This window comes from Pyrus communis, chromosome 1 (genome assembly GCF_963583255.1).
Source record: "Pyrus communis chromosome 1, drPyrComm1.1, whole genome shotgun sequence".
Taxonomy (NCBI): Eukaryota; Viridiplantae; Streptophyta; class Magnoliopsida; order Rosales; family Rosaceae; genus Pyrus; species Pyrus communis.
In genome coordinates, this window is record NC_084803.1 from 40,212,546 (window position 1) to 40,223,122 (window position 10,577).

The 10,577-nt window shown below is 33.4% G+C and overlaps 1 protein-coding gene and 1 long non-coding RNA gene across 2 annotated transcripts; both read right to left on the minus strand.

Moving 5' to 3' along the window:
• Nucleotides 1-4,215, minus strand: LOC137730210 (uncharacterized). Its single transcript, XR_011068100.1, has 3 exons — nucleotides 3,881-4,215; nucleotides 330-447; nucleotides 1-199 (listed from the first exon to the last, which is right to left on the minus strand). It is a non-coding gene; the product is annotated as an uncharacterized lncRNA (long non-coding RNA).
• A 4,601-nt stretch (nucleotides 4,216-8,816) lies between these two features.
• LOC137727694 (uncharacterized) lies at nucleotides 8,817-10,577 on the minus strand. Its single transcript, XM_068466520.1, has 4 exons — nucleotides 10,383-10,577; nucleotides 9,999-10,323; nucleotides 9,595-9,834; nucleotides 8,817-9,001 (listed from the first exon to the last, which is right to left on the minus strand). Exons 1-4 carry the CDS (start codon nucleotides 10,575-10,577, stop codon nucleotides 8,817-8,819), a joined length of 945 nt encoding a protein of 314 aa, XP_068322621.1.

Consider the following 10,577-nt stretch of genomic DNA (forward strand, 5'->3'; position numbering starts at 1 on the left):
AAGTGATTGGGTAGAAACCCTTATTACAAATTATGAAGTTCAGAGCATAGCTCAGGAAATAAAAAGTAGTCTCATCCATAAAGGATGATTATTATTACAAAGATAACCTCATTTGACCATGCTACAGTCAGCTACTTCCACTTAATCCTTGTACTCCAACGAGCTCAATCTCTATGTCCTGGGATCTGTGGGCCATTTCCTAGCATCAGAGATTAAAATATGATTAAATTTGGGTAGAGATGTGACAAAAATTGAATTTAAGGACCAAATTGAAAATTGGCGACTATAGCTATAATTTACTCATAAACTTTAATAAGAACGTTGATTACCTTATCTCGAAGATACTTATTGGCAGTTGTCAAAATTCCTTCCTCCAAAAATATCAATTTAATTAGGGTTTTTATCACAAATGGTCCCTAAAATTGACCTTCACCATCAATATGGTCCCTGAAATTAAAAATCAATCAATGTAATTCCTGAAAATAGGTGTCGCAAATCAATGTAATTCCTGAAAATAAGTTCCAATACGCCACAAAGAGGCGGCAAGTCCACAAGTAGTTCCCGCTTTCAGATTCAAAGGAACCCTAGCAATTTTATTGCTCCGCTCTGTCGCATATGCAATAATCGTCATTTCAATGAGTGTAAAATGGGAAGTAATGGGTGCTATACTAGAGGTCAGATCTTCATTTCCATATAAAGTTGGTCAAAAATAGTTGAGAAATGAGCAAGATATAAAACTTTGAAATTTTTCCAAAAACTGACAAGATTTTCCTAGTTTCCGACGAACCAGACGGCAGCGCCAACACCGACGGATGATGGAGGATCACCGGAAAGAAGGAGAATATTCCGTGAAAATTGACGAAATATTCTGACACCGTTAGATTCTGTTACAATTTAACAGAATAATCTGTCACTATTTAACAGAATCTAACGGTGTCAGAATATTCTGTTAAATTGTAACAGAATCTAACGGTGTCTACCAGAATATTCCCATCTTCTGTCACTATTTGTCTACCAGAATATTCCCATCTTCTGTTATAGAATCTAACGGTGTCTACCAGAATATTCCCATCTTCAGTCAGTCGCTACCAGGCGCATGTGGTCGTGGGCTAGGCGGTGCGTGAGGGTCCGTGACTTCATGGAGAACGTTTTCGTATATTCAAACCTTCCATTTGAGCAACTATGAAGGTTTTTCCTAGCTTTTAGTGTATGTGTTAATTAATTAAATAGTTTAGTTATTTCCCACATAGGTGAGACTTACCCCAAAGATGTATGAGGACAAGCAAGGCTAGGAGGCTACGATCAATCGACAAATGCTTTTCAAATTGATTTATGCACAAATGCTTTTGAATTGATTTATGCATATCATGCCATGATTAAATAATGTTATAAGAAATGTTATACTGTTGTGAAATGCTAAAATAATCATACAGGATGCACAAGTAAGTTTATTATGTTGACTAGAATTATTGAATCGTTGTGGCATGCTTATATTTATGTAGTCTGCTCATCATTGTTGCACCCCAGTGTTAGTGCTTGCCCAGGGCTACGGTCAGTCTTTCACGTGTATGTTCACCTCCGCACTGCATGCTCGCCTTGAATCTAAGTAGGTGCCAGTCCTATTGTACAGTTTGCATTAGGCAACTCCGACTCATAGGTGACCGCGAATAGTGTCAGTCTTCATGTGATTGTAGCACTAGAGCGTATACCATGATTACACACAGTCATGTTATACTGGTTGATTTAGGCAACTCTGAGTCGTGTGCTAACATAGATTGATGAGTATCAGTTCAATCGTATAGGTCGCATTGGGCGACTCCGACTTGTGTGCTAGTATAGATTGATTGAACACCTGATTTTACTTATATTACTGTTGAGATATTGTGATGTGGCATACTTCTAGATTTACTGTTGATTTACATTTGATTTCATACCTATACGTAGTATGATTTTCTAGAAACTATACATGTTTTATGGCAAGGGTTTAGTATGTCCAGAAAATAAATGGATTTTATAAACTTTTGTTTTTGCCCATCCACCCTTCTGTTTTTCGCCCCTCCAGGTCATAGTTAGCTGATTTACTCTGTGGCATACAAGGAATATCCGGCAGTTCTGACATATCCATAAATAATGTAGGGACATTTCCCAGTTGTGTATTAAGTACTTAAATAGTTTTGACTGCACTACTTTGTCATCTATGCTCTGAACACTCACTTTATTAGTTTAAATAAGAACTAGTTTCAGTTTTAATTTATTCACATTTTTACATCACTTACATTTTTGGTTACGTCACCATCGAGTGACGGCCAACATGCCTAGACTCCGATCGGGGTGTGTCACACTATTTCTGAAACTGGAAACCGTCACTATTTATGAAATTAAACAGTGTCACTGTTTCTGGAATTGCACACCGATACTGTTTCTAGAATTGAACATTATCATTACCACTATTTCTGAAACTAAACATTAACATTATTTCTGAAACTAAATAATGCAACTATTTCTAAAATTGAATATCGATATTATTTCTAAAATTGAACACTCACACTATTTCCAAAATGAACACTATCAATGACACTACTTATAGATTTAAATCCGAAAGTATCGATTCCCAGGAAGCACTTACATGAAAATGAAACTCACGAGGAGAGTTTTAAACTTCTCTCTTGAGTTGAGGATGTCTATAACATATATTCAAACAGTGCAATAACAAAACTAAACCCCAATGCTTCAACTCGTTAAATGTTTTTAGGTTCATATTTTTACAATTCCAATATACTCGAATTGATATTTTAAGATAGGAATTGTCATTGGTACTCCAAAAATCTCATTTTGCGTTCTAAACTTTCTATAATTAGAAAGAAAAATATATTTGTAAGGAGTGTAGAATGAAAATTTTAGAATGCTAATAACAGTTCTCTTTATAATACACCAAATCGACATTATATTGAATGTTAACATTTTAAGTGTATGCCAAATTTGGGTACTGTCAAAACTAAGAAAATTATTAACAAATAATTTGTTAGGGTAATCAATATCTATTACATGATCAACCCAACTTATAAGATTAACACCTATATCACATATGATACAACCAGATTAAGGCTGGTTTGGTATTGTTGTGTTTTGAAAAAAAACTGTTTCTGCTGTGCTGTGAGAATAAGCAGCTGTGAAATAAAGCATCAGAGTGTTTGGTAAAATTTTTTGTAAAAATATTTTTTTTAAAAAAAAAAAACAGTATTAGAGTGTTTGGTAAATTTTTATGTAAAACAGATGTGAAAAAAAATCGATTTTTCAAAGCTGAGTTTTGCAGCTTCTTATTTTTTGTTTTTTTTTCATCCAAAACTGTGAAAAAAAACTGAAGTTGAGTGTTTACCAAACACAAAAACAGCTCCCAGCTTTTTTTTTTTTATAGTAGGTTTTTTCAGAATACCAAACCAGTCTAACTAGGGTCATAACACTTTTTAAAGCAAAACCTAACCAACATATAAAGATAGAATCAACAAAACATATATGATTCCTACACACAGATTCAAAGTACTAATGCTCCTCTTTTACACCAAAAAATTAACAAATTATTTGTTAATTTGTATCAGAGTTCCCTACACACGGATTAAAAATAAATTGTATCAGAACCAAAATACTATAAACGGTAATGATGAAAAGATAACTGAAAATTTTACTAGAAACCTTCAATTCAGAAAAAAAAATTCCATGTCCAAAGCCTAAATTTCTATTTCCAGATGACCAAAACCATTTTCTATAAAAAAAAAACAGGAAAAAAATAGCTCGAAATTCTCACAAGAAAAATATAAAAAAACAGGAAAAAATACAAGTGAAAGATCAGTGGTTGGAGAGAAAGAAAGAGACTGGTACATACCTGGACGACGGAATTAGAGCAAGATGACGAAAGCAAGCGAGGTTTTCTGTTGAGCTGTAGAGAGAGAGAAAGCACAGCGCGCACAGGTTTAAGGGGAATTCAATTCGCTGCTACCTTTGATGATCCAACTCCCCTCGATTTATTCGACGGAAGTAGATTCGGCAACGGCGTGTCGTCTGGGTCATGCGACATCTTCGCTTCTTTTCGAAGCGAGACCTGCACCTGTTTATACATCCATCAAGATTTCCATTGCCATTTTTCAGAGTTTGACGGAGAAGAAGATCGGATGATGGGCTGATGAAATGAGAAAATTGCAGACATTAGAGAGAGAAATGAATATGAGGTTGTAGACCTTTTCTCCCTCTATTTGAAGGAAACGGACCAAAATAAACAGGCCCAGACTTGACGTTGGAGATAAAATCGGAAGCTCGATAAATTAATTTGGTTGGGCTAATTTTATTGGGCTGTTTGATATTAAGTTTTGTTATAATCATTAAATAAAATTATTACATGACTTTTGGTTAAAATTCAAAATTTTGAAACTCTTTTAATTTGTTTTCTTTAATTTGTAGTACCTGAGGCCTTTGTGGAGTATTTCAATCTTTTGTTTCAGTAAGTTAATCTCCTTTTTCGCATCCTATATACCAATACAAAGCATAAGGGGATTCAGCTACATGAACATGAGTGGTTAGCTAGTCAACACTTGAGTTTACTAAACTCTTTTGTAAGGCCAAACAACAATAGACACCTAATTACAAGAATCTCGAATATACAATTAAATATTAACTAAAGATTTGTTTGAAAGTACTTTTAAGATGATTGAAAGTTTTTAGAGAAAATGTTTTTGAATTTCAAAAGCATTTGAAGTGTTTCCTATAAGAAGCACTAATTCAAGTGCTTTTCTAGGTTTACTTGCATTTTTACTAAGAATTGGTTCCAAAAATATTTTCGTCAAAAGCGTTTTCAGTCATATACAAGTAAATACTATGTGTGTACATTTAGTTAGTATTTATTGTATATTCGAGACTCCTATAAGATAAATGCTAAAGAGACTCTTTCAAAAGTGGGAATGTTCATAGATTCTCTACCACCTCATGTTTTTTACATAATATTTTATAATGTTGGCATAAGAAATGAAGTTAAATTGTGAGGTGATAAAGAGTCCATGAAAAGTCCCTGTTTAAGAGTCTCCCTAGCAATTCTCTTCCTATAATTAGGTGTCTCATGTCTTCCGTAAAAATAAACATGAGAAGTTATTCAGTGTAATGGAACAAATAAATGACTAAATATGAAAAGAAGTAACAAATTAAACAGTACCTAAATTGTACCTGAGTTTGTGTTTCCATTGTTTGTTCAGCCGACAGCCTTCATCTTCATGTACCTCTCAATCAGCTCTTGCATGCTTCTACCATAATATATAACAGAGCAAGTTCAATCAGAATTAATCTAAAAGCTATATTTCTTTAAATTAATACAATATTCAAAGAGTTAATAATTATATAACACGTAGGTCTACTGATTGTAAATTTTATTTCTATTGTACAGCACACGACTTAATTATATGGTAACTGAAATTATAGCAAGAAAACTATAGATTATTATTATTATTATTATTATTATTAAGTAGAGAGAGCTAGAGACCTTTTGGTGGCTAGTTCATAGAGCTTTCCATGGGAGGAGAAAATGAAGACTCCAATCTCAGCATCACACAGCATAGACATCTAAGGAGCTTTTCATTGTGTTTCCATGGCTAGTTTAAAGAGCTTTCCATGAGAGGAAAAATGAAAACTCATGAAGAAGGCTAAGAAGCTGTCTGTGCTGTGTGATGTTGAAGAAGGTCTCTAGCTCCTTTACATTATTATTATTAATTTTCTGCAAGCGATATCATCCGATTGATCGATCGATATAAGTTTTAACTGGTTTAGAAATTTCGTGGCTGTTTTAATTTCCTCTGCAGACAACCTTCCACTAGTTTAAACTAGCTTCGAGGTTGTTGCAATCCTCCTCTTTCGTAACTTAGAACTCATCAGCTTAGTGCCTTATATACCCTCCCATGGATTCTAATCTAGAGAGGGATTCCAGTCATATCTCAACCCATGATTAAGAATAAGGGAACTTTAACGAAAAACTTTTGGTATTGTTTACTTAAACGAAAAATCACATTTTTACACTAAAAAGTCAATCCTGGTACTATTCACTTTACCCTTTATTTTATTCTTATATTTAAAACTCAAAGTTTTGAAAATATTTTTATTAGTTTTGCTTAAGAATAATGTCGCCTACTTTTACAAATCACTGAGCTTTGTTTAACATTTAATTAATTTAACCTCCAATAAAATCAGCTCTCTTTATTCTCTCATATTCTCCATCTCCAACAGAATTCCAGTCCCACCATTTCATAAAGTTAGTTACATTACCCCACATTGTCTATCAATGGTGAATTTAGTCATTTTCAAACTGTCAGAAAGACGGGCTAAATGCTCACTTTCAACAACACTGATATTGTCTCCACTTTGTTATTATCATTTGCATAGTCCGACAAATGTGATGTTTTATCACAAAAGATCTCAGCACTAGTTGGAGCGAGGTTAAAATATTTAAACTTTTTTCCTCCTCATTTTGCTGATGTGGTATATTTCAATAGTCATTACATTATAATATATATAGTACATGAATCTAACACAAACTAATTAAGATGTGAAGCGTAAATTAATCAAGTCTCTTGTTGCTTACATCTATTAGATCACGTTAATTGACAATTGCATCTTTGATTACAAAAGTAAAACTGATTATTCCTACAGTAATTAGTGTGTTCACTAGCTAGATGAATCCATTAAGAATTCCGTTACCTCTTAGAGTTAGGTTAGAATTACTTATTCTCGTTGTTTTTTTATTTTTTTTATTTTTTTGTAAATCAAGTAATTTTATATGTACTATAAATTACTCACTTTTATAAAATATGTCAGTACAAAATCATCCAATTCTCTAAATTCTTGAATCACTCTCTATTAAAATGGTTGCACCTTAGAATTACAGACCGAAAAACTCTATAGTCGAAATATTGTGGACCATTCCACACCGATATATTGTGAATAATCCCTTGAACATTTTGCTTTCTCCATTAACCTTTTTCGTGAAGAAAAAAACTCCGTCAGCGTTCCCCACTGTCTCCTTAAAACTTTATTTTTTAATTTCAAAGAACTAAGTTATTTATTATTTTTCTTCATCTTTAGCTTTAGAAGCCAAGAATCTTGTCAAATCCCAGAAGTTCAATACAATTCAGTAAAAAGATTTTTCTTTGACTTATGCGATCAGGTAAGCTCCATAAAGTGGCGTATATGGCCGCCGCGTGGATGCATAGTTCTTTTGCAGTGTAAAGCTTGATTCCAAAAACCCTTTTGCTAACACGCTCACCCGACCACTTACTAGGTTTCAAAAGTCCAAAAGTTAAAGTATAATTAGACTAAATAAAAAATCCCTTCTGCAGAAACAGTTTCTTTTTAATTTTCCAAATAAATAAATCTTTGTGCCGTTATGAACCAGTAACCCAAGATTCCATCACCATTTCGGCCATAGGTTTAAAAGCTTGAAAAAGAAAACAGATGAAACCTTAAACTGTTGAATGGACGGTCAGTTTTCGTGTTCTGTGATCTGTTATGTTTAAGTTAAAATATTATTATAATAGATAGAGCCGTGAGAAAAAAGATGGAAGATGAGGGAAAGCATATGTGGGAGGAAAAACACATAGCAATTATACAAAAATTAAAATTAACAACTCGGTTAGTTAACACTAGTTGATCAATGAATAGAATTTTGAATTGTAAGCAAAGGAAGTTGAGGTTTTATTATTTACAAGTTCATGGATCAAAGGTTCCTTCTCTCATCAATATACAACAATGGAATTGATTCTTAAATGTCCTTTCGCGTAGACATACAAATGGAGTGACGTAGAGTTATGTAGCTGTTGGACTTCACAAATGAGACAACTTGGCTCTAATACCATTGGCTCTAATACCATGAAAAAAATTGAGGTTCCATCATAAACCAATTGTCAAAGAGAACCAACCACTTATAAACTATATAAAATATCTTATCCCATCAATATAAAATTCATTCGCAACAATCATTTTATCACAACATTGGATAAACTTAAAACTTTGCATATCTGTTCAGATTAAAATCATAGTCGTGAATATCAACGCTTTAGCTTATTGGCTAGGTTTTTATGTTAGAGAAGCCCACGGGTTTAAGGATGGTTCTAGAAGCCTATAAGTTGTAGATTCCTACTTAATATAGTTTTTAACGTAATTATCTATATTGTACACAGCTAAGCACTTTCAATCAATGAGAATTAAAATTTCTTGGTCGTATATATAGTTTTGATTTTCCTATTATTTTCAAAATCCTAATTGTGTGTTGCCCCTCCTTGTTAAAGTTGATCATTCCTCAAACAATAGCTTTTGGATGGCTATGTCTTCCTCTTCGCCTCTCCATCCCAAATATTGCTCACTTTCTCAAATTAACATAATCCAACTATCTTTTCTGACTTCGTCGGCGTGAGCTCCTTCTTGTTGCTCACTCTCTATATGGGAGGCCTCACTAGGCTTAGTGAGCCTTTTGGGCATTTTAGTTTTAAGTTGTTATGCCATTTAACTTGTTAGGCTTGATAGTTCAAAACCCATTAAACTATGAAGCCCAAAACTAATTAAAGGTCCAATTTGAACTTTATTCATTTCATTAATTAACATTTAATTTATTATAACCAGTAGCGGAGCCAAGAATTTAAGACAATAGGGTCAAAAAATAGTTTTCAAAAATTAATTATACTTTCATTTATTATTGTCCACGACCTGTTCTCATATTTTGGAAATGTTGTATTACAACATCATTATCAATAGAATCAAATACCTCTTTTTCAATGTACACAACCAAACTATCATTCAAGTATATCACCCATCCTAACATGATGTGGATTCTTTACAATTTTCATCACCGAAAAAGCTCTTTCAATTGAAGCAGTAGCAACAGGTAAAATCAATGCTAATTTCACTAGCAAGTACACCAAGAGATACTGTTTATCCCTCTTTGTCTCCAACAACTTTTGTGCAAGGCTACTAATTCCTTTCAACATAGAAAATTCATTATGCAAATGCATATAAAAGAAATATAATTCTTCAGTTCATCTTTAAGAAGTGTGAGCTCCATATTAGAAAAATCTTTGGGATAAAATTGAGCAAGATGAACTAATTTTTCAATGTCAAAAGCTAAGAATAAGTCATATGGGTTTAAGCATGCAACATAAAGAAGCAACTTTGTACTTGCCTCATTAAAATGATTGTTCAACTCTTGAAGTTTCTTATCAATAACATCAATAAAGAGATCAACAAGGTAGTGATGAAGGTTTGTCAAATTTTCAACTCTATGCCGTGACCTCCCTCAAGCTACAAATATATCATTCATATCAGGAATATTAATATCATGCTTGCCACAAAAAGAAGAAACTTAATCTAGCCAAGCATCTCATCCATTATCCTTCATTGCTTGTAGTTGTTGCTTACATGTTTTGACTAAAGCCATAACACTCACTACATCGAGATCTTTCTTTTGCAATGCTTGTGACAACACATTTGAGATTTCCAATATTTCTTTCATCAGGAAGAGAGTAGATACAAAATCAAAAGATTGCAAAAGATTCAATAAAATATCCGCTTCACCTCTTTGATCAAGACTTACACCATCATCTACAATCATCTCAAGCATTTCAATTACAGAAGATAACATATTAATCAAGCTTACCAAGGTACCATAGTGTGAGCCCCAACGTGCATCTCTTGCACGTTTAAGACTAGTTTCTTGGTTCAAGCTTTGCCCACTTGGAAGCTCATAATTTTGAATAGCTTCCATAACTTTGGCTTGTTGTCTTTCTCTAACCATGTCTCCATGTTTACATGATGCTCTGACAATAGTAACAACATTATTAACCAAGCAGAAAAAAGAGCCAATTTGAATATGATTTTTTTCCACGGCTACAAAAGCAAGTTGAAGTTGATGTGCAAAACAATGAATATAAAATGTTCATTTTCTTTCAAAGTAAGTGTCTTAAGACCATTAAACTCACCTTGCATATTGCTAGCCTCATCATAACCTTGTCCACGCAATCTAGATATGCTTAATCCTATAGAGAATAACTGATCAATTGCCTCTTTAAGTGAAAAAGCAGTAGTATTAGGAACATGTTTTATGCTCACAAATCTTTCAACTACTTGTCTGTTGGTATTAACACAGCGAAGTACAACCGTCATTTGTTCCTTGACTGATATATCACCCGATTCATCAACCCAAACAGAAAAGAAAGCATCATCACCAATATCAAACATGATAGCAATGGTAGTTTCACATGCTGGTGCATACACAATATCTTTTTGAATATCAGGTGACGTTAACTTGAGATTTTCAGGAGCATTTTCAAACACCACATATTTAATCCCTCATTATGATCTACAAGAAACTTCAAAAGCTCAAGAAAATTACCCTTATTGCTTGAATCTTCATTTTCATCATGACTGCGAAAAGCAAGACCTTGTTGCAATAAAAAGTGAATGCAATTAAGTGATGCATTCAAACGATTGTGATAGTCAATACGTGCTCGATCTGACTGTTTGTGGACAATTGTTTGAATATGTTGATTGTGATTCAT

Bases quoted from the DNA above. Each gene is read 5' to 3' on its own strand.
- LOC137727694 (XM_068466520.1), bottom strand. From the start codon at position 10,577: ATGAATCACAATCAACATATTCAAACAATTGTCCACAAACAGTCAGAT. The intron at 9,835-9,998 runs GTGAGTTTAATG...CTATTGTCAGAG, and splicing joins TGAGGCTAGCAATATGCAAG to CATCATGTAAACATGGAGAC. The intron at 9,002-9,594 runs GTGAAGCGGATA...CTATGTTGAAAG, and splicing joins TGTAAGTCTTGATCAAAGAG to GAATTAGTAGCCTTGCACAA.